This window comes from Poecilia mexicana, unplaced genomic scaffold, assembly GCF_051168715.1.
Source record: "Poecilia mexicana isolate PSO_F unplaced genomic scaffold, ASM5116871v1 scaffold_10, whole genome shotgun sequence".
NCBI lineage: Eukaryota > Metazoa > Chordata > Actinopteri > Cyprinodontiformes > Poeciliidae > Poecilia > Poecilia mexicana.
The window spans coordinates 17,333,565-17,357,309 of NW_028263379.1; the positions used below are offsets into that span (position 1 = coordinate 17,333,565).

Sequence of the window (23,745 nt, forward strand, 5' to 3'; positions counted from 1 at the left end):
TGTGTCTAAAATATGTGCATTTTATTTAAAGAGACAACAAACTAGATTTTTAAATAAAAAAAAAATTCTGGAAAACTCAAAAACCAACATTCCTATTACTGAAGGGACAATCATAGAGGCATTTTGGTAGTGCATAAAGAGTCACTTTGACGTTCATGAGCACAGATTACTTGACTTTCTTCATTTTCATGTTGCTAGGAAACTAACTCTTCTGTCCTCTTCTTTCTATTTTCAGCCGTGACATGTTTACTGTCCTGCTCGTTGCTTCCCAGCGGTCTGTAATCTGCAGAAACCTTAACATTCCTATTTCTCCTTCAAACTCAAAAACCTGTCAGCATTACTTTTCAACAAGTGTGTATTTTCCTCTCAGGTGGTCCTGTCTGAGGTTGAGGTTTCGTTTGGCACACTGAGTCCGTCTAAACTCCGTCACCGGCTCTGTTTGGCGGGTTAACCCTCTCCCCTGTGCCGTCCTTTGAGCTGGAGGAGAACATGCCCTGATACATGGCTCTCTCTTTCTGCAGCTCCCGGTTTAGCTTCTCCTCTGCCCTCTGCAGGTGCTTCCTCACATTAGCATCTGTGGGAGAAAATAAAAGCAGTTTCAGCATGCTCTACGTTATCCCACAAGACAAAATTAGACCAAACATCTGGTGAAATCAAATCAGTCAAAACAATGATTGAATTCAAACCATGATTTTTTTTTATTACTGTAATTTTTAAAAAATTTTAATTAAGTGTGTAAATTACTTGTATTTTTTAATTTATAGTCGAGGAAAAGTATTTGCTTGAATTTCTTTACATTGCTATCTGTAACATAACATGAATTTCAGGCATTTTATAGGAATTTAATGTTCAAAACCAACACAAACTAGCACATAAATATGAAGGCGAAGGAAAAACATACATTGACTACAACACTGACATTGCTTCTCATCTTTAGTTAAATAACCCACAATCCTTTGCTGCATCACTATCACATAACCAGACTCCAGAGACACAAACAGCAACAAGATGGAAATAAAGATTGGTTGTTTATAGCAGCCACGTTTTACTTATCAAACAGATATTGGCTGATTCCAATCTTAACGCCACTATGCATCTCTAAAAAACTTGTGAAAAAGTTTGAGGGCTACGAATACTTTTGAAGAGCACTGCATATAACACCTTACTGGCTTTCGACTGTAACTAAAAAAAATCCCTTTCTTGGTTAAGGTCAGCTTTTAGTTTACTTTCATCAGAAGAAATAAGACAAAAAACTAGCAAGCATTAATCTGATCAAATTTTTATTCCTCCACAGTTTGGTTCGAGTATGAAAATGTGCCCTTTATGGCTAAAAATTCTAAGTTGATAGAACTGTTTACTTGTAAGGTTTAAGATGGTAAATATAAGATAGAGCAAGCATTTTAAACCAGTACTTTTATTTGGCATTGGTTAATGAGGTGAAGTCATGACTAAACTTCCACTACATAGAGTTAAAAGCTAAAGAATCAGGTTCATTATTTTATTTCTGTGGCCATTCTCTCTTGTACTCATTGAAGTATTTTTATTCTCTTCACATCTACCCAGTCTCTCAATGAAATTAGCTTTCTGTTTTAGTGAATGGATCTTAGATCTTCTTTATTTAAGCCGGAGCTTTTTTTGTGTATTAGTAAGCATTATGTCTGCATGCTTTATTAATTTTAATGCAGTCATGTAATAGAGAAAACCCCGTTTAGTGTCTCTTGTGTCATCCTAACCCACTCTAAAGTGCTGATTTTTATCGATAAATGATCATTCATCAGATATAGTTCTAAAGCTGCTGTGGTTGAATGTCCCACCATGGCTCCATTCCTACCATTTGGTTGCTCTTTGCAGACCTGGGTGAGGTATTGTTTGGCTGTCTGTGCATCTCCCATCTCCAGAGTGGCCACCCCCGCCCGGTACAGCGCCTTGACGTTTCCTGGCTGCCACTGCAGCACCCGCAGGCTGTACTCCAGGACCCGAGTGGAATCCACCTTCTGTTTCTGCAGCAAACAGGCTAAAAGACACAAAAGGGCTTCAAATATACATCCACCTCTCCAGCTGAAACGCTGAACCTGGAGCAGCTACTGGCTTTATTTAGTCCTGATGTTTATATACCAGCTAGGTTGTTGTAGCAGTCAACTTGTATGTTTCTAAGTAAAGCCTCCTGTTCCAGTGAGAGAGGAGGTTTCTCGGGTCCAAACCCTTTCACTGGTGCCATCACAGTGGAGTCGAGGCCTCGGAGCACCAGCAGGGCGCGGTGGTAATGACCAATGGCAGAGCGAATGTTTTTCTGCTTGTAGAAAGCATTTCCTTTAGTTTTGAACTGGAATGCTTCTTCCAGCAAAACCGAAACGGGCTTGGCAGAAGTCTCCCTGTGTCCAGCAGGACCCGCTTCTGCTGCCACTGCCCCCTCCACATCAGGATTATCATCTGCTCCAAAAGCCTCCATCTCTGCTGTGCTGCTGGTCAGCTGTGAGAGGAGGAGGAGAAATGTGATTAATCACTTTCTGTAAAGAGAAATAGACAATCATTAAACTAAAGTTTTATTTTGTCACCAATAATACTGTGTGATCATAGCACTTAGTTTAAAGAAAAAATAAATAAATCTTATCACTCCTCTATAATATACTCATTGTTCTGCCCAATCAAGATACAGACAATACAAACAAAATGTATCAAAGGAAAAGAAAAACAATACTGTAAACTAAGTCACCTTTAAACATTCCTTCCCGTCTTTTTGGGTAAAAATCTATCACTGCATTAATTCATGACACCCTAACCGCAATTAAAACATACCCACTCCCAATCTGGGAAGTGCACTGCACCAGTTAATTCCAATAGCATAATATTGGTATTGAATCATGATAACGTAAAAAGGAAACAGCAGAAATGTAATTCAAGCAGAATGCATATGTACACCTGTGTGAGTGTGTGTGCGTAAACAAATCGTCCGTTTAGGTTCCTTTAATCATTTCAATCCGGGTTATTTTCCCCGTAACCAGTAAAAGAAAACATAACGGATTTTAACAGTTTGCTGTTACAGCTGAGTTAGTGTTCACATGCTAGCTTCGGCTCCTCAAACCCTATCTCCAAGAGTATTCATATTTCAATAGACTGGGGAGTAACATCAATTGAATCGTCTTACCTTATTGTGATAATTAAAATGCAAAGAAAAACTTATTTCTATAAAATGACAAACATATCTCAGCTCGCCAGTCTACCTATTTTTGCTTCCGGCTCTTCTTCTTCTTCTTCTTCTGGACTCTGGCACTACAGGTAATCGTGATGCTGCCCTCTAGTGTTCGTTGTCCACATTTTATGTCATTTGAGTTTTAGTGGTAATGTTCAGGAAATAATAATTCTAAAGGTATGAGAAAGTATCTCACACTAAAAGTCAGAATTTACACACTAGACTGTGGTTGAAATTGGATTCCATACTTATTGAATTTGATACAAGTTGGGTTATATAATTTTTCATATGAATATATAGACCAATTGTACACACACACGGGCAGGCGCGCACACATACACAGGCGCGCGTACACACATACACGCACACGCATTCGACGAAAGTGCGTCGCATGTATTTTCATTGTGGGAGGCAATAACGGTCACTAACGTCTGTGCGCAGGCGCAGTGGCACTTCACACAACCGCAATAAGCAAATATGGCGGCGGCCGTCGACAGTGTTGTGAAAGTGTAAGTTTACCTTTATTTGTTGTAAGAGTGTAAAGACAACCCACACTGAGAGTCGTTTTCATTTGGTTGGTTATCGTTTTACAGCTGAGCTTGCCGTATTTCCCCACGGTCGTTCCTGTTGTTCAATACAAAAATTGTCCCAAGAGAATTACGTTATCTTTGTGCTATGGTTAGCTTTTCTAGCTTTGGGCAGTTAGAAAGGAGCTGAGCTCATTGTGAAGGCAAACGTTTGGGTCCAACTCCATCAGTTGCGGGTCTGTTTACAGTGATTTTACAAATAGTGATTCCGCAAGGACTTAGACCGCTTATTCGGGATGAAGAGACGACTTAATTCTTCAATAAACTGTCCGATTGGCGGGCGCTTTGTTGCTAACAATCAACCTTTTGTTCTGGCAGCAGTCGGTCTCTACTGTAAATGCTGGCTTTTACTTTGAAACCACGAGACGCATTGCGTCTCCTATAAATAAGTATGACTTTAAATAAATAGCCAAAGACTGAAAGTACAGTAAAACACAGATGCAGCAGCCTGTTTTTAGGGGGAAAACTGGGAGTGAGTGAGTGAAGACTGGCTTTATGAAGAAAGCGACCCTTGTCCTCAGGCTGCTGCTACTTCAAAGAGAACTGTTATATTCCCACTAATGTGGTAAAATTACACTAATCAGGCGAGATCACATGAACTCCAGTGAGTGAGAAGATCTTCTCTATCAAATACGCTTTTCATTTAACCGGTGTGTTATGATAAAATTAGTAGCAGGACTTAATTGAATTGAATTAGTCAATAAACCTGGGCTGTGCTATTAGAAATGGGATTGATTCGATTTTGTTTTTCTTTATAACTCAATATGAATAGGGTCTATTTGTCATATAAAGTACTTGGACATGATATGTGCTGTGAATTTTGAAAATTGTGCAAGCTTGGCAGTATTTTTAGTTTATAATTTGTTACAAATTTGTTACTTAACTGACTGATTTTCTTAGTCATTTTATGATATTGTGAAAATTGACCCATTGACTAGTCCATCTGTAGTTTAAGGATTTAATTTGAACCTGGTTATAAAATGTAAAAATTCTTATCTTTCAGGCTGGATGATATATATCCCCTGACATGTCCTGAATTGGAGTAATAAGATAAGAAAACAGCAAACAACATTTCAAACCTTAATATGAATTTGGACTGCAGTACATAATGGTTAGCAACAGTTTAAAAGTCTCCTGGTTTTTGTTTGTTAACCCGTCCGTCTCCTCCATTTTGAATTCAGCCTAGGAGAACAGTATTACCGGGATGCCATGGAGCAGTGTCACAGCTACAACGCCCGTCTCTGTGCAGAACGCAGCATCCTCATGCCTTTCCTGGATTCTCAGACAGGAGTCGCACAGTCAAACTGCTACATCTGGATGGAGAAGAGGCACAGGAGCGCAGGTGAATAATTACCACTCAAGATGAAAGAAGAGTTATTTACTATTTTGTGACTCATATTTGATGTTTGTTGAAAGTAATGCATGAGGAGAACAGTCCAACAATTTCCCTGGTGTCCTTTGTTTCCAATGAATGATTAGGCATAGCTCCAGGACAGCTGTACTCGTACCCCGCTCGACGTTGGAGGAAGAAACGGCGTTCCCATCCTCCTGAGGATCCGCGCTTGGCTTTCCCTCCTCTCAAAGCAGGTACAAGCTTTCGTGAAATATCTTTTTCCCCCTCTATAGAGACATTTAGGGGTTGTCAGATTTGAATAATTCTGGGAAAACCTTAAGCACAGTAAAACGCAGAAGCTTTTCATGAACAACTCCGTGTGTGGTTTATGCCTGTTTTTCTGGATCATGCAGCAGATCTAGAGCTGGGTCTGAAGCGTGAGGCTTTGGGAACGGTGGACGGCAGCAGCTTGGAGGCTCTGCTGAAAGGCGAACCCCTGGAGAGGAGGAGCGGCGCGTCTGACGTCCGTGCCCCTGAGGACGACCCGGCCACTGTGGAGCCGCCGGCCACGTCGGCGGTCACTCACACGTCTTCTGGACGCATTCGTAAGGTTAGGCTGAAAGCTTTCAAACTCTGATGTGATTAGATGATGTAGATTTGAAATTTAATAGATGATCACTTTTTGATGTGGAAAGCATGAGAGATAAAGGTCTGGTCAGAAGTTTACATACACTCATCATGAGCATAAATTCCAATATATTTTCATGCTTTTTTTTTTTCAGGGGCAAAAGTTTGCTATTGCTACAAACTTCTATTGCTTGTAGCAATTGATTCACAAAAATCCATAAAAGATCCAGAACATGATCAAACCAGTGCAGCCAAATATCTGTGATTAACATTCATCAAAGTTGGTTGTTGTATGATCATTCCATCGTGGAGAAAGAATGATTCAAATTATAAATGAAACATTTTCAATCCACTGAGATGTAAACTTCTGACCAGACCTGTCAGAACCAGATGGCTAACTCTGATAACCATTTTGGTAGAAAATACACCTGAACATGTGTTCAGACACGTGAGCAAGAAGGAAACCTTGAGCTAATTCCGATTCTTACAGCAGAGAGTTCTCGACCACGATGATTACTTGGATGATCTGGATGACGAAGACTTTGAAGATGAGACTCCCAAAAGGCGAGGCAAGAGCAAATCCAAGGTGAGCGTTCAAAACGACGATGTGCAATTTAAGAGAAAAGTATGGGATGAAAAAAAAAAAAAAGATTTCTGTTGGATCAGTATTGAAACTTGGTGTCAGCTTTTACTATCATAAAAGAGATTAAAATATTTATTTTCAGAAAAATATCTTCAAAAGACGTTGAAATAAAGTAGACATAAAGTTAAATCTCTATGTCTACTGAGACCCGCCACAAGGTAGGCAAGCCACACAAAGTCTTTGCTAAAGAAAATTTCTGTTCAGTTCAAACTGATGGAAAGTTGAGTGAAAAGAAAAAGTGTTAGTCAAGCAGCCAGAACATTGAGATGATGCATCCAAATAAAATAGATCTAAGTTTGTGGGTATAATGCACAAAATGTGAAAATGTTTAAGGGTGAATATGTTTTTGTGAGCGTAAAGACAAAATTATGGTGAACACAAAGTAATGAAATAAAAACTCTGTAGTTTTATTTTTCTAATCTCAGGTTTAGAAGAAGATGCTCTCTATCTTCTGTTTGCTTTGTTTACTTTGAGCTGGCTAAAAATCAAGTCAGTTTAGTGATTTAGTTTTTAGTGATCTCCAATTAGATCACTAAATCAGAGTGAATTAATTTCACTTTTGAAACGAATGAACTTTTCTTCAGGGCCGCAGCGACAAGAATGGGAAGAAGAAGACGGAGGCTGCGGCGGCGGCGCTGGAGGAGCGAGACAAACCGTACGCCTGTGACAGTGAGTAGCAGGTCGTCTGTCTGAGCCGTGCATGTCAGCAGGAGAGGCTTTTCGCTTTTCGCCCCTGAAACAATGAGGCGTGCCGTTTTGCTGTGCATGACGCGATCTGACAAAAAAAAAAAAAAAAAAAAAAACCCGCCACAGGGAAGCAGCAGTGTTTTCTGAGCTCATGCTCTGTGTGTGCGCGTGTGTGTGTGCTGTGTAAGATGGTTCTGGCTTCAGCTCGCTGTCCTACCTGCTACCTGCGTGTCCGCCTGAAATGACCCCTTGTGGAAATGACAGAAAAAGAAGCATAAGCTTTCTTGGGAGTGATGAATGCCAAACTTCCAGCTCGGCTCCACGTTGTTCCCTGTTTTTTTTGTTGTTTTTTTTGGTAAGGGTGCCCGTATCACGATAACACTCTTGTATGACGGTGTGTGTGTGTATTAGTCTGTGGAAAGCGCTACAAGAATCGCCCAGGCCTGAGCTACCACTATACACACTCTCACCTGGCAGAGGAGGAGGGCGAGGACCACGAGGAGATCGAGGCACCACCCACTCCTCGCCAGCCTGAGGAGCAGAAGAGTGAGTCACTCCTCCAGTGCAGAGGCAGATAGACAGAGAGGAGGGAGGTTTGGTTGCATGCCTTGTAGCATGTGTGTTGGTGCAAGGGAAGTCTCTCATTCCTTTTTTGTTGTTGTTGTTGTTGTTGTTGATGTGTGCTTTTTCCCTCCCCCTTCTTTGATTTAAAATTTTTATGATTTGAAATTGTGGATGAGACTGAAAGTTTCTGACTGAAACATGTTTGCATAGCTGGGAAATCTGGCACTTTTTCAATCATTTTGTTTTCCTACACAATATTCCATTTCATAGCTGTTGGGTTTGTTTTTTTTGTGCACGTGACGCCATGTTTGCAGATTCATATGTCAGTTTTGTGATTCAGTGTCATGACGATTTAAAGATGGTGCTGAACTGGTTCTGTATTTGTGAATCAAAATGGGAGAAGAAGGTGTGTGTTTTTTTTTCTTCTGGTTTTCTTTGTTGGAATATCATATCCATTCTTGAGGTAGTTTGTTTCTAAGCGTTGATGTTGGTGACCTTTATGTGTGGCGTCAGTTCTTATGGGTCTAATCTCAGTTCTAATGCACGAGGAATACGTTTCTTTACTTTTTCTCTTTTGCCCAGCCACCAAAAAGGGTCCCAATGGTCTGGCGCTGCCCAACGATTACTGTGATTTCTGCCTGGGAGACTCCACCTTGAATCAAAAAACGGGCCAATCAGAGGAGCTAGTGTCCTGCTCAGACTGCGGACGGTCAGGTATGAGTCTCCGCCTCTTTCCTTTCTCACTATAGTTACGGTAACAGTCGGATTCTGGCCCTGTTTTTCACAGAGTTGCTTATCTAAGTTAATTTAAGCGTCTCTCCGTCCATGTTGAAGGACACCCGACGTGTCTGCAGTTCACTCCAGTGATGATGGCGGCCGTGAAGACGTACCGCTGGCAGTGCATCGAGTGCAAATGCTGCAACGTGTGCGGGACCTCAGAGAACGACGTGAGTCTCTTTCAACCCTGAAACTTTGTGTCTAATCTTTCTGAGAAATCTTTCTCATAAATGACAGTTACAGGCGTCTAGAGCAAGTGTGTGACATTTACTTGTTTTTATGCTGTTTAAAATCAACCACATCTTCTAATTTGACCCTCAGGAGCTAGATGTTATAGTGTGGCTCATAAACATTTACAGGCTTCATTTACACAAGAAACAACTTAAATGATAAAGAGGCTTTTTTCCATGGATTAACAAACTCTCAGGAGATTTTTCCCAGCAGGATGGATGCGAAATTGTTTGTTGTTTTGAAAAGCAGATTTAGGAAAGAGGAAGTGTTTATCTTTACAATTAGGCCCGTCCTTCATTTGTGCTGATCTGGTAAACGTCAGCAGCCTGATGGTAAGAGATGGAAAAGGTCAGTTTGGATGATCATTCTGTCTTATCAGAGACAATAAAAAGGTTTCAGTCTGTTTGCATGTCAAAACAGAACTAAAACCTAAAACCAGCCCTGGATTGTGGATTAAATGGTTTTAATGTTCATATTTTAAACTTTTTCTTCCACCTTTTTTTACGAGTCTTTTCTAACTCGTGTTCAGATTTGATCGGTGAGTGAACGTCATATTCTGTTTCTGCAGGACCAGCTGCTCTTCTGTGACGACTGTGATCGAGGCTACCACATGTACTGTCTAACCCCACCCATGACCGAACCGCCAGAGGGTGAGCCGACGTTCACTGTGCAGCCGCTGTCAGACTCACCTGCATGGCCGCCGCCGGCTAGTTGGTCTGATCTGTTTAGGTTCACAGGGAGGGCTGATCGTCTGAACCTCAGTTTATTTTTAAACATCAAGGAGTGCTGGAGAGTTTTCTAACTTAATAACACGTGGACTTAATATATCTTTTTGGAAATTAAACACCTCGGTCTCCTTTACTCAATTTACAGATGAATAATTAGATTTTTGGAAAATATGTAATTTTTTTGCCCTTTTGGTTGTGACCTACCAAAAGAAAAGCAGTTTTGTCTTTGAAGTCTAAAACTGTAAAGTAATTAGAGTTTAAAAAAAAAACATGATCTTTTTATATATTTCAAACCTTTGTAAACCGATACTAAATTTGATAAAAATAGCTACGATAACTAACTACTGGAAAATCATCAACTAATTTAGTAATTGGTAAATTGCTAACTGGACTACACACTCAAAAAAAGGTAATTTGCTAAAAGAACAACACCATGAGAGCAGTAATTGAGCTAAAACTACACAACAATCTCTACATGTTGCATTTATTAAAAAAAATGTATCCAGAACTTCTTAAGTGGAAGCTTTAGCCACAAGTAATTTCCTGTTAAGCATCTTTTGCGATCCAATTATTAACAGTTAATCCAAAAAATAGGCTACACTGGACACTTGCACTGTGTTGATGTTGAGTCAAGCAGAACCGCTGAGCTTTTCACATGTTGATGTTAGAAGCATTTTATTAGCTGCAGATGAATCTTTTGATAAAAATGTATCAAGTGTTCACTAAGTGAATGGTATTGCATTGCATTTTAGTCAATAAATGTGTATTTTCTTATTTAAAAAAGTTACTGAATTATTCATCTATAATTTACTGTATTTCTAATCTTGTATAAAATAAGTTTAGCTGTTTAAATAAGAAGAAAATAATTGTTAGCCCTAAGATGACTGACGCTTCTTTGTAAACACATCGATTCAAACACAAAGAAGTCAGGAAACGAATTGTGTAAACTTCCTTCATCCTTTCCTGTTTCCGTGTCGTCAGGGAGTTGGAGCTGCCACCTGTGCCTGGCTCTGCTAAAAGACAAGGCCTCCATATACCAGCAGAACCAGAGCTCAGCCCCCGAGTGACGTCAGAACACGAAGCCCGCCTCTCAGCACCAGGACCCCCTCGGCCCCGGCTCAAAATGTCAGACCTCCTCTCAGCCCGCCAGGCTGACATCTGTCCAGATGTAGCTGAGCCAGATCGCAGGTCAGCTTCACCAGTCGCTCTTACCTACAGTGCTAGCCGGGGGACTCAAAACATAAACAGACCTCAGATCAGTCAACACGGGGATCAAACTATCACTACAATCCTGCCTAGAGCGGCCTCGAGACTTACTGTCAAACATGTAACATATCATGTGTATTTACATCATAGACACACTTTCTACTGGACTGTTACACACACAGACAAACCGAATGCAAGCAGTACCAATAATAGCTGCTGTCTCCATGGGAACTCCCAGGAGTACAAGGATTAGCATCACGGCTAACTATTTGCACCCCTCCACACTCAAAGACAACAGCGTGGAGTGTGGAGACAGTTTTTCTTCAGCTAAAAGATCTATTTTTACTCACTTGATAGTGATGTGGGGACCACGTCACCATATATCTGGTTAAGAAATCTAATTGTTGTTTCTGGTTATTAGTGGGCTTTTCTAGTGGCTTTAGTCGGTGTGTGCTGTTGTCCCATTCACCAAAGCTTTTACTGTGTTTTGATGAGGTTTCCCTTTGCGTATCTATCATATGTGACATCACGGTGGCGCTTCTCTCTGCTCACAGCCAACCCAAAGCACCGCCGTCGCGACAGTTTTCATTTTGCTTCATGAAATACGACGCAAACACTTCAACGTTTGATCATAAGAGTGTAATTAAACTACATAAATCACTTCAGAGTTCATCGGCTCCCTGCAGGTGGAAGCCAACACTTTTTACAACACCTCAAACTGTCCGGCTCCACTGATAAGTTTTTTTTTAGCTCACTACATGAAACGCAGAGGATCATACATAAACGTGTTTTTCCATGTTTTTTCTTTTTGACGCGCCATCATTTCACACGTCGCTGTCGTGCCAACGAGACGCACTCATTTCCAGACTAGCTGTTTTTATCCTTCGTCACACTGAGGTTGATTTGCATGCAACATGCACATAAACTTTCATCACAGCCGTTTCTTTTTAGTGTTTGTTTTTACATTTTATATTATCTGATATTCCATTGGTATTGGGAGTTTTTACTAGTTGAATTTGTAAAGTCCATGATATTGCAAACACTTCGATATATAGCTCCTAATCCATTCTATGTACTGTATTGACTTTTATATTTTTGTTATGACTGTGACATGTTTCAAATTGTTTATGTCAGACTTTCTTCATAAGTATTTGTAAGATGACGTACTTTGTTGTACTATTTTTATTTTTGCATTTTTTTGGTATTGAAGCTGATTTAGCCCAACTGAAATAAAGATCATTTTGAATCGTGAACTCTGTCTCATTGGTGCATTGTTTCTGATTTATGGTCAATTTAAGAGGAAAAAGCATGTTTTCACTCTGACACCAGATGACACTTTCTCTTTTTTTAACTCAGGAAGGACTAAAAACTGTGGTTTTGTAATTTAAAAATATTGAGGCAATCCCATAACTCTGTTTTTAAGAACAGATCTCTGTCCGCCAAGATGTCAGAGTTCTCCTAATTATTACAGAGGCTCCTGTATTAATAAACGGTTAAATTACCAACATGTCTAGTTATGTCAAACTTTCATCTTTAATTCTAATATAGATGTAAAACAACATTAACATAAGAAGCTGCTGGCATTGGTAAAAGTATTGGGAAGTTCTTTTATGGTCTCACCCAACGTAATCAACCTGCAAATCGATTTCCTTATAAATGTGGCACCATTTAAATGGAAATAAACACGTCTTTCTATTGTTTAAGATTTACTAACAAGAATCATTGGTATAGCAAATAAATAACCAACTAAACACAAATCACCTTAATATCTTTGCTACGTTTAGGAAATTCTGTTCAATGATCCAGAAACAATCATTTTTATTTATCAGTGTTAAAAACAAAATGTGATTGAACGATCAGAACCTTAGAGTATCTGGAGAAAATTTATAAAACTGTGACAGTCTCAGAACTGATAAAGGAAGAACGGCTCACAATCAGTCAAGATCTGGTCAACATTTGATGCCCAGTCTTAAAAAACAAAGGTTGATGAATTGGGTACATTTATTTCCACAAAAATATTTGAAACCTATAAAATGTTTGTAATTAAACTTCAATATGCTATAATAAGATATAATAAGAATGTACAAAAATATCAAACTAGAAACTGTGAAGTTGGTTAAGAGCATGTTTTCTGTCCTGAACGTGAAGCGTTGAGGTTCAGAACCCGGACAGCTCTTTGGACCGGACGACTGTGGCGGTGCTGTCTCTGGTGCTGAATCCTGCTCTTCATCTCCGAACGACGTTTGAAAAAAAACAAAAACCCCAGCAGGTTTGGCTTCATTTATCAGCATCAAATGACTTTGTGGCAAAGAAACATCTCTGGAGCAGCTCATTATGACAGAGTTTTATTTTCAAATATCATCTTGTGTTTGGCAGAGGATAAATTTAAATGAGTTTTTCACTGAAAGTGCTCCAGCAAATGGCTACAAAAAGGAGGTTTATTTTCTTCTACATGAAACACAAGAAGTCACACACATGAACCTCAACTGTGTCACAAAATACTCAAGTAAATAAGTAATACTTAACATTTCTGACAAATTAATGTCATGATTTTCTTCTTAAATAATTAGATGGTCAGTTGTTTCAATCTACATGAGTGTCTTCTTTTTGGATATCAGCAAAGAGCCGGTTTTACTCCACCATCCACAGATCAGATTCTGCTCAGATGTTTAAATTTAGGTGCAAGAGCAAAAGAAAGGTGATTCATTTTCAGGAGGAACCGTACGTAACATTTTATTGCACTTAAACGTTAGGAATGTGACCCAAACACTCTGACTTGATAAGCTTTTAGGCAGGATAACAGTGACTTAGTGCAAACATCGGGAGCGCGCCGATCAGACATGCTATGTTGTTTACAATAACAAACACAGTAGTGAGATAAAAACTGTGACACTAAGCGTATATGATAAAAGTGCACAAAATGGGAAGCAACCATATAAACCTAAACCTACTATAATCTTCTCTCTGAAGTTCCAAACTCACTTTGGGGTTCAGGTATATAAATTTGACACTTTAGAAACGCTTTTCTTCTGGGGTTCTGAAGTGCTTTAGTACAAAACTATTTAAAATATTCATTTATCAAAGGTAAACATCACTTACAGACATCCGGTGTCGCGGTAACGCATAGAGCCACGAGGATGTGAAATCAAAACGAGCGTTTGGTGAAGGAGGAAAACAAATCAGGGAACCTGTCTGTGTTTACGGGGCGCGTTCGTTGCGGCTCTACAGCCGCTCGAAGCCGACGGAGCAGAGGAGGAAGATGGAGTAAAGCAGCAGGAGGCAGAGGCCCAGCCGGCGGTCCAACTTCCAGCGGTTCAGATGGACACACAGGACCTGAGGACGGACAGAGACAGACTAAAATGAGACAAATGATGCTTAACCTCCTGAAAATCCAATCAGGTGGTTTTAGGCTCGGAGATAAAAACAGATAAAGTCAGAGTGACAGGAGAGGAAACACAGGAAATGATCTGAGATCAGACAGATTTACTCACAGTGAGTGTGACTGAGGCCAGCAGCAGGATGACAGAGTACACCAGGCCTTTACTGTTGATCGTAACCTTAAATATAGAAAAATACACAGTTATTTACATTTTTGAACTATCCTTGTTGGTTAGTTTTACAAAATGTAAAAAAAAAAATCTATTTTACCAAGAAGCTTCTCAAATTAGCATTTAAGATTTTATTTGTTCGAAGCAACAAAAACTACTTAAATTAAATTAAATTAAATGTAGTTTAGTAACTTTTTTCTTATGCCTGTTTCCTAATTTATGAAGATAAAAAAAAATCTGCTTAACTTGGACATAAGCAGCAGTTCTATATTTCTCATTACGATGAGTAGCTAAAAGACAAGGCGCATCTGTGTCTCATCATGTTGGATTATTGATTATTAGCTAAACAAATGACAATAGTTGTGGTTAAAATGACTAATTTCTTAATGTGGGATTTTTTTTCCTAATGGAATAGAGAAAAAAATAAAATAAAATTTACAGTGTGAGCTTATGCTACTGAAAAAAAGAGGAATTTATTAAAGACTTCTAACATCTTTTAGAGTGCCAATAAATGAAGATGGTGCTAAACGTTTACATATCCATCATGCAGATTGAGGTAAAATAGTAAAATACTAAAATGGAGATCAATTCTTGTCTTGTTTGTGTCTGTGCAAATGAAGCTAAGCGCATCTGTAAAAACATCTCGATATTTCAAAACCTCTGTGATTTATTAAGTGTGACTTTTCTTTCCCCTACAAAACAACGTAGTTTGAAGTGGAGCCCTGAACAGACTGGAGCTTTACACGTGGGCTGTAAGCAGCAGCTAAAAACAACCACAGTCAAAGTTTTGGTTTCTTGTCTCCTTGCCAGGTGTAGGCCCAGTTTTAGCTGCACACACAGACGATGTGAAAGGTGCATGCTGTCGCACCTACACACAGACAGCTGGAGTTACCACTGATCCATAGCTGACTATGAGAGTCCTCAGCGCCCAGGGGAAGCCCAGGCCCAGCAGCACGTCGAAGATATTACTCCCAATGGAGTTGGACACGGCCATGTCGCCCATCCCTGCAGAGTGCAAAACCACGCAAGGAAAGGTTTTAAAAAAAAAACCCCGTCAGCGACGCAAAAGCTTAACAATCTTACATCTGCAGGAAGATAATCATATCATCATCTCATGCCTTCTGGCATTTAGTTAACTGTCTACAATTGAAATTTTCTGTTCGGAAAATAATCTGGAAGCTTTTTTGCCTAAGGTTGTCGCAGAAATAATGTCTTTCTGCTACAAAGTGACAATGAAGTTCCTGAAACGTTTGTTGCTGCGGACGACATCACACACCCTGCCTGGCGACAATGAGGCTGGCCATGCAGTCGGGAACGCTGGTGCCAGCTGCCAGGAACGTGATGCCCATGATGACATCCGGGATCCCGAGCGTGTAGCTGATTATGGTCACCTTCACCGGGGGAGAAGGCGTTTGCTTATGACTTTATGACTTCATGACTTGCACGTGTGTGCATGTCGGTGTGCGTTTCATACCATCCAGACCATGAGGTAGGAAAAGAGAGCGATCCAGAGAGTGGAGGACAGGAAGGTGAGGAGGTACCAGCGCTCCCATCGCGGCTGGTTGCAGTCGGGGATGGTGCAGTGCAGCAGGAAGCTGAGAGGCCAGGAGAGCAGCCACTTCAGTCGAACACACCAGCCATCTGCCGAGAGACGGAAAACACACAGCCACTCACTGTCCCCCCATCGGCATCATTCATCTCCACTTCTAAATTATTTACACGGCACGGCCTGAATGTGTCTGCGAACCTCTGTGTCATCTCCTTGTAATTAGCTTCCTCGGCCTTTAAAACCCGTAATAAGCTGTGAAATATTAACAGAGGGCAAAGCAGGAAGTAGGTGTGGTATCACAGGAAGCATTCAGGGTTCAAGTTGCATTTTTTAATGGAGATTAGGAGTTGAAAGGCTGACAACATCCTGTCCCCTGAATCCTTTTCTCCACCCTCACTGCATCTCATATATCCCATTTCTTCCTTTGTGCAAATCAAGCGTAGGCGCTGTCACTTGCATATTGATTTGACTGAATGTAGATGCTCCTCCTTCTTCTAAACAAACAATAAACAGACAATCTGGGTTCCTACACACTACTGAAAGTCTGACATTTTAATTCTGTCGAATTAAATGTGTAAATATATTTTTGTTCCCTATCTTGTTCTCTAAAAGTCTCTAGAGTTAGGTCTCGAAACTGAGACAATAAAACATGGAAAACGTGTAGAATCTAAAAACAAGATCAACTTTTTAATTTTTTTTCAAACACAAAATAGGCATAATAATAGTCAAGATCAACAGCAAAACATAAACAGAGATGTGTGATGTTTATTAATGGACCGGTCAGTGGAAATATTAATTTTATGGGTTGTTGGTTGCCCGTTTTCACCCCTGAGAATCTTGAGTTTTTGTTGGCCAAGTTTGGAGAATTTTTTGTGAATTTACACCGGATGTCCAGTAGGTGGCAGTGTATAGAGTGACACAATACCTCTGCTGAATCGGCTCATAGGTACCGGTAAGTGTACAAATAAAATAAATCGCTGCGCTGCAGCCATTTCTCACTCACGTGGCAGGATGAAGGGTTTGAAAGGAGAGTTTTCTTCCTCCCCTTCCTCCTCCTCCTCTTCTTCCTCCTCGTCCTCTTTCAGCTGAGCGCCCCCACCGGCCTCTCCCCCTGACTCCTTACCCCTCTCCCTCTCTTCCTCCGCTGCCGCCCCGTTTTCTCTCCCCCAGTTCCCACCCGGACCCGACCCTTCCTCCCCCGGACATGCGCCCTCCTCTGGGCTCACCCGAGCCCGAATCAGCCTCTGCCTCTGTGGGAAAGCAACGCAAGATGAGAAACATGAGAAAGATTCATTGCAATTATTTTATCTGAAGGGAAGCAGAACAGAACAAGCAGGTGAAGTTTTTCCAGCAGAGCACGTAAAATACTTACATAAACAATTTCCTCTAAAATCTGGCATGGAAGATCATTTACACCCAGAAATCCATAAAATATCAATATCTCTAAATGGATTAGTCTAATTAACTAAGTGACACATCCAGCTTGACGATTTGTGAAGGTTGTGAACTGCAAAAATACAAAGTTTGCTTTCTCATGCAAACATCTTAGCTCAAGTAAATATTTCCTTAAAACTGATTTAAAAAAAAAAAACGTTTTAGCGCCACTGACTTATGGGAAAAATGTCATTGGTGAAATAATCTGCCAGTGAAATTAGTATTTATTTTAAAATCAACATTAAGGAATTATTGACTTAAAACAAGCTTATATAGCTTGCTGAAAAGTTACTTGTTAGTTAGTTTTGTCTTATTTGAAGTGTGATGTTTGTATTAGAAACTAGACCACAAATATTTTGTAAGTCATTGTGTTTTTGCTGTAGAGCCTCTTGTGATGCCATGTGTGGGCGGATGTACGGGGGACTAGTGGCGTGATGAAAAGGCATCTTGCCTCTGAGAAGCTGAGCTGATGGGAGCGAAGGTTCGGCAGCTCATCCGCCGGCACCACACCCGAGTCTTGACCGGCCACCACACACGAGTCTACAGACAGGAAAAGAGACAAAGAGACACAAATGTTTTGTTTTTCCTCCATCCATCTGGAAGTTTTACATTTTATCTCTTAAAATCTTAAACTCTAAAGTGTTTCAATGGGAATTTCTGAGATAAAATCTGAAAATTGAAGCCCGTATTTGTATCCAGTCCCATGAAAGAATACTTTGCAAAAATATATAAATTTCAAGTCGCAACAAAGTATTTGAGATAATCTTAAGAGTACATTGGTGAACATTTTGAATAACACAAATGTAAATTCATCCAGTTGCAGCCTAATGTAGATTTCCTCTGATTTCCACAGGCTAACCATCTTTAAAAACATTGGGTTATGTCTTATACCTGCTTCAACTTTATGAAAAAACTGATTAAACCTTTAAATTACACAAAGGTAATTTTTTTTACTAGTTGGTTAACATCGTCAGTTTGGAAAGTTCAAACGAATTGCACCAGAATTTTTTTCAGGAGATTTAGACGAAAGTGGATTAAAATCAAATGCATGCCACACTTTTCAGAAATTTCTTGTAAACATTTTTGCACTATCCTATGATGGACTGCCTCATGGAATCCAAGAAAAACACAATGGAGTCTGCAAATGCAAACATGAAAGGCTCAAAAGGGAATGAAGTAGAATAAAGTTAAGACATCACTAAACTAAACTAAAAAAAAGGACGGAAAAATAAAAGAGGTTCAGTTTTATTTTAGTCTCTGTCAAATCCACGGGGAAACAGAAATCTTTGCCTGGCAGCCTAATCTGTGCTACTGGGTCTTCTGAGCACTGCTCACACACTGAGGGAAGCTTTTGATGTCGCTGAGAGCGTCACACACGCGTACAAACACGTGCTGCTGCACCTGGCTTCAGCGGCACCATGTCATTTTCGCCATCTCCGACGTTTCCGACGGCGGTCGTCCGCCTCAGACTGCTGAGACACGGCTGACCGTCCACGCTGCAGTGTCTCTCCACCAGGCAGCACAGGCGTCTGTTGAACCTGCACAACATGAAACACACGGACGCTGCTTCCTCTGCTGGGAATAAAGCGGGAACCGGCTCGGATCTGGAACGTGAGGAGAAGAAACTCACTTCATGATGATTATGTAGATGCCGTACATGGAGATCAGGATGATGGTCTCCCACCTGAAACATTCAAACGTATCTGTGGGCTTTAAGAATCAACCGATTCCTCACTTAAAAAGTTTAATTAGACTTACCACAGGACTTTTTCATCATAGATCACCTGTAAATAAATAAAAAAAAAAATAATTAAAGCTCAAAACCAGACCTTTCAAGTGTCTCTGTTAACAGACAAAAAACTGTTTCCTATTTGTTGGTTTCGGATCTTTCTGAGTTGTAGATCTTGCTCATAATCTTAACACAAACACAATTAATCACAGTTTGTTTGGTTAGGTTCTTATTATATTATGGCACCACTGGAGCTCCATATTAACTGTCAGTCAAACATGTAGTTCTGTATTTTATTTGGGGGTGAGAAGGAAAAGAAGTTTAACAGTTAATGTGGTTTCTCACCAGAATAAGCACCACTATGGACAGGATGTAAAAAACAGCATCACGAAACAGAGGCCACCAGCTCAGAGAAATGGGCTACGGGAAGACAGAAGGGACACATTAAATGTTGTGTGGCGAGTGGGATTTACAATTAAAACCAGATATTTACATACAAAGTAGGAAAAAGACATTAAGACAGTCACTAGTGTTCTCTAACAAATCTTTAAATATTGCAGTTGTTTTTATTTAGGAAAATAAGAGCAAAAATGCATTTAGCTTGTTAAAAAAATGTTTCTACTCCACAGTTGTAGACTGTGTTGGTTTATCACCCAAAAAAAACCAAAATAAAATGTATTAAAAGTTTATGGTCGCAATGCAACAAAATGTAGAAATGTTCAGATATAAAAACGTTTGTGAGACTCTGTATAATGCTGTGCCAAGAGCTGCTTCTAAAACAGGCTGCAGTCTGTTCAACTATGGATTTGTGGTAATAAATATAAAAGCCACACAAACCTGTCCAGAAAAGATGCCGCAGAGCCCAATAATGACCAGGATGTTAAAAACCGCTGATCCCACAATAGTCCCCACACCAACATCTCCCTTTGTGATGAACACGCCTGAAAGCAGAGTGAGAGTAAGCACAACCGTGGCATTAATTCACAGTATGAACACCATCAATTCTCTATAATACATATTAAAAAATAAATATATATATTCTATTTTCCCTTCAGATAAAAATGTTGTTTTTTTTTATTTCCACTGACTCTGTGATCCTAACACAATGTTAGTTAGATTTGCTGAAATACTTGTAATTATAAAAGTCTAACTTTTTCAACACTTTAGAGAAAAACTCATTCAGTTAAACACGCTGTTTCACAAATATGTTTTTCAACTTCACAAATGAGAGTTTTCACAAAGAAACTGACACGATCGTTTCATAACACTGTGAATCTGCTTCATTTGTTTGACTTTTACCCGTAAAATGGAGCAGAGTTATTAGCATTAAAAATAATTACATGTATTTTACAAGTAAAAAACAAACAAACAAAAAGCCTGTCCCAAGGCTTTCATAATGATGAAAGCCTTTCATAATGATGAAAGCCTTGGGACATTTTGTTCAGACGCCTCCACTGATTTAAGATTTCACAGTCCAAACTGGACTAAATGGAACTGGAACATATCAGTCTAATCAAAACGTCACTGATGAGATCAGCATCTCACTGACCAATCAGAGAGGTGAAGAGTTCAGGGGCGGAGCTCCCAGCTGCCATGAAGGTTGCCCCGGCAACATCCTGACTGAGCTGGAGGTTCTGTTGGGAATAACGGAACAGTTTGACATTTTGATTTATAAGTGTTCATAAAAATATTACTTACTGAGGGAATTTTGAGTTCTTTGATTGATTTTTTGACAAAACTACTTCTCAGAATAGAGCATACTGTTGGAATTTCAAGACACAGTTCTAAAGTTTATCTTTCTACCTCTGATACTTTTTCCAATGATGGCACAAAGTAAACGTCACACACAATGGCCAGAGCATGAAACATGTAGATCGCCTATTAAAAAAAGGAGAAGAGAGATGATCAAAAGCAATTTATTCTTTTAGAGAAAGAAAACAGGTTTGTATTTTCAGTCTGCGTCTGAGTTGATACTCACACAAAGAACATGCAGGAGCACGGCTCCCTGTCTCCTCTGAGCCAGGGTAAAGATGTCCTCTGGGAATTCATGTATAGCTGGAAGAAGATGGAGAATATGGATATGAATATAACTAAACTAAGAACATCTGAAGGAGAGGCGAATCACACAAACATTGCAGATTAGTCGATCATAGGAGATGACATGAGTGGAAACCGGCCATAATAACTATCTAGACAAAAACAATATAAACTGTTTGTAGTTTTATTCTGAGCCAGAGTTTTCCATTTCCTGTTGTTGCAGTTTTTCTGACCACGTTACGTTTTTTTTTTTTTTTTTTTCTAAAATAACACAGCAGCATCCCACAGGCTCTGTTTTCTCCAGGAAAAAATCTGCCTCATGTGGTTCTTGAAAAAGACCAGAGAAACAAATTCTAATATTTACGATTTCATTTGGTTCATTGAAAGCGTCCACTGACTCTCTCTGCAATACAGAGAGAGAACCCACGCTGAGAGAACATATGTGAGATCTGAATCCTGCAAGAAAATATTACTCTTTTCTGAGGGAAGCAAAAGCAATCATCCAAGAAGCTTTATGCCAAATGTTTTTTTTTCTTTCTCTTAATTTAGTAGTGAGTCAAGATTGATATTGAGGTTAAGATTTCTTTTGGACACTGTCTTCACAAAGTAAACTTCATTATCAATAGCAAAACACTGCAGCCTGTTCATTTCAATAAACCTAAAAGAAAGGTAACTTAAGGAAAGGAAACCACTCATTAAACGGGACGAAATCTGAGCAGCCATCTGCTGCGACAGACTGGATGAAAATAGAAGACAGAGCGAAGCCTGGTAGTTTCATGCTCCTGATCTATCCTCTGGTCCACACAGCACACAAGCATCAGTAATTATCAAGAGTGGGTAAACATAACCCCTATTTTTGATTATAGTCTCTTGGGGTGCCTCTGGCTACCTACATGGTGCAAAGTTTGCTTTTAGCTAAGGCCGGCTATGGTAAATGTACTTTAATTCTAACTTCCTTTGAGAATTTAGAAAGATATCGAAACTCTAAATAGTTTTTTTTCCACTTGTCAAAACACAGCAAAATGAAGAAACTAAAAATGACTCTCAAATAAATTTGATCATTTTTGTGCGTCTGCCTCTGAATAAACCAAAGAGCCAATCAGCTCCAGTGACAGACAGGCTTGCTACAATCAGCAAATCATTACGACGGTGTAGGCACTTTGAACTACAATAGAGAAGCACGCAACATCCGACCACAAATTCAGCATTCAGTTTCCTAGCAACTGGGTCCCTCAAAGGCCTCACCGTGTTCAAACATCTAGATGTGCAGAGTTGGAGGAAATGAAGAATGAACAGGGAGGCACATCAAGCAGACATGAATGAAACACATTAATAAAGATGAGACGCCACACCTTCACTCTCAATTAACAAAACAAATGCACGTCAACAACAGTAAATTCTTTGCCTAATTATGGTTGCAAATGTAAAGTCCAACATGAAATGGGACAGCAGAAGAGACAGGGAAGTCTCACCAGATCTGGAAATACTGCCATTGTGGTTGTCTTCTGTTTGCAGAATGAGTTCTCGTTTAGAGAAGTGCCTGCCAGTCTCCCCAGTTTGGCCCTGAAAACCTAGTATAAAGCAGATAACCACATTTTCCTGGCATTAAGTTTAAATCAAATTTAATTTCACAAAACTTCTATTCTCATCCGAATGCAATTGGTGCGTTTGAACGAGAAGACACCACATTCTTAGAGCACCTGTAATTTCAGAGAGGTGGAAGACCCAGACGGCAGCGAGGAGACCAGCCGCGCCGACACACAGCCGCGGAAGGAGCAGCGTTTGCCTCGGTCTCCGCGGAGCCTTCATCCCGCCACCAGCAGCTGCTCTTCCGGCTCTCCGATCAGAACATGCCGCCGCCGCCGCAGCGGGTCCCCTCCTCTTCCGAACCGGATCTAACTGGCCTGTTGCTCTCCGGTTCCGATTTGTCGTTCCTCAGCGTTTCCGTGTCGGAGCTCCATCAGAGTGACAGGAGGCGAAACGGCCCGTCATCAGCATCCAGCGGCGGCCAAGTTAGGATGCGGCGAACACGAGCAGCTGATGAATCACCAGCAAGCGTCTATTTATAAACATCCCCCGACTCGGATCGTCTCAGCATCCACTCTGCTCCAAATGGGATCCAGTTTGTGATCCTCCCCACCGGGAGGGGGTGATTTCCCTCAGAGCAGAGCTCCTTCAGCTCAGCTGGGCGGGTCAACCATGAGGGGAAAAGCTCTTAATGCACCAATCAGCATGGCTGAAGTGGGATTATTATCATGAATGAAGACTAGGACTAATTTCCAGAGTTAATTTTTTTTACTCTTACTTTGTAAATAATCGTTTGGTCCATGAGAGCTCTTCATTCAATATACACTAACTCATGAAAATATCATTGATCAACTAATAATCAATTCAGAAAGTGAAACTCATATGAAGATTCATTAAATACAGTGTTATAGTTCAAGTATTCATTCATAATTATGGTTTACAGCTAAACTAAATCTCCCAATTCAGTTCCTCAGAAAATTTAAGCCATCACCTAAGATGAATTAAGAAAAAAAATATTTTCATGTACAGTACAACCGGGGCTCCTTTTGAATGAATTACTGCATCAGTGTGGCGTGGCATGGAGGCAACCAGCCTGTGGCTCTGCTGAGGTGTCATGGCTGCTTTGTTGGGTCGGGTTTCTCTTTCTTTGTGGGGTTTAGGTCAGCAGTCACTAAAATCAGGTACAGGTACTTTTGAATTTGAACCATTAATCAACACTAATCAATCTGCTCCAGCCTCCAGCCTTATATCACTCAGCGAACAACCTGCTTCTTTACCAGTGATCTGAGCATTGTAGAGAGTCACCAGTCTCCCCAATCACTGTTCATTGTCGTAGGCTGTGGCATAA

General features: G+C 40.2%; 3 protein-coding genes across 8 annotated transcripts; 1 reads left to right on the plus strand and 2 right to left on the minus strand.

The window, feature by feature from the left end:
• ttc9c (tetratricopeptide repeat domain 9C) lies at nucleotides 1-3,270 on the minus strand. Of its 2 annotated transcripts, none has more exons than XM_015007925.2 (4): nucleotides 3,222-3,270; nucleotides 2,116-2,470; nucleotides 1,832-2,014; nucleotides 1-574 (listed from the first exon to the last, which is right to left on the minus strand). In XM_015007925.2, the coding sequence occupies exons 2-4, from the start codon at nucleotides 2,447-2,449 to the stop codon at nucleotides 417-419; spliced, it is 675 nt and encodes a 224-aa protein (XP_014863411.1). In that variant the 5' UTR covers nucleotides 2,450-2,470; nucleotides 3,222-3,270; the 3' UTR covers nucleotides 1-416. The 2 variants fall into 2 exon arrangements, with proteins under 2 accessions (XP_014863411.1, XP_014863401.1); XM_015007915.2 differs by having other exon boundaries at nucleotides 3,146-3,263.
• A 320-nt stretch (nucleotides 3,271-3,590) lies between these two features.
• On the plus strand, nucleotides 3,591-11,826 carry dpf2l (D4, zinc and double PHD fingers family 2, like). Of its 5 annotated transcripts, none has more exons than XM_015007841.2 (11): nucleotides 3,591-3,699; nucleotides 4,959-5,119; nucleotides 5,257-5,364; nucleotides 5,524-5,720; nucleotides 6,228-6,323; nucleotides 6,965-7,049; nucleotides 7,479-7,613; nucleotides 8,214-8,345; nucleotides 8,466-8,578; nucleotides 9,208-9,289; nucleotides 10,349-11,826. In XM_015007841.2, exons 1-11 carry the CDS (start codon nucleotides 3,668-3,670, stop codon nucleotides 10,432-10,434), a joined length of 1,227 nt encoding a protein of 408 aa, XP_014863327.1. In that variant the 5' UTR covers nucleotides 3,591-3,667; the 3' UTR covers nucleotides 10,435-11,826. The 5 variants fall into 5 exon arrangements, with proteins under 5 accessions (XP_014863327.1, XP_014863336.1, XP_014863344.1 ...); XM_015007850.2 differs by having other exon boundaries at nucleotides 6,231-6,323; XM_015007858.2 differs by having other exon boundaries at nucleotides 5,527-5,720.
• Nucleotides 11,827-12,902: 1,076 nt separating this feature from the next.
• LOC106930344 (sodium/potassium/calcium exchanger 3-like) lies at nucleotides 12,903-22,999 on the minus strand. The gene is made up of 17 exons (XM_015007814.2): nucleotides 22,571-22,999; nucleotides 22,343-22,441; nucleotides 20,812-20,888; nucleotides 20,637-20,711; nucleotides 20,383-20,467; nucleotides 19,671-19,774; nucleotides 19,179-19,253; nucleotides 18,863-18,888; nucleotides 18,735-18,788; nucleotides 18,506-18,642; nucleotides 17,556-17,644; nucleotides 16,674-16,920; nucleotides 15,596-15,762; nucleotides 15,398-15,512; nucleotides 15,014-15,126; nucleotides 14,065-14,130; nucleotides 12,903-13,906 (listed from the first exon to the last, which is right to left on the minus strand). The coding sequence occupies exons 1-17, from the start codon at nucleotides 22,677-22,679 to the stop codon at nucleotides 13,796-13,798; spliced, it is 1,749 nt and encodes a 582-aa protein (XP_014863300.2). The 5' UTR covers nucleotides 22,680-22,999; the 3' UTR covers nucleotides 12,903-13,795.
• Between the last annotated feature and the right edge of the window lie 746 nt (nucleotides 23,000-23,745).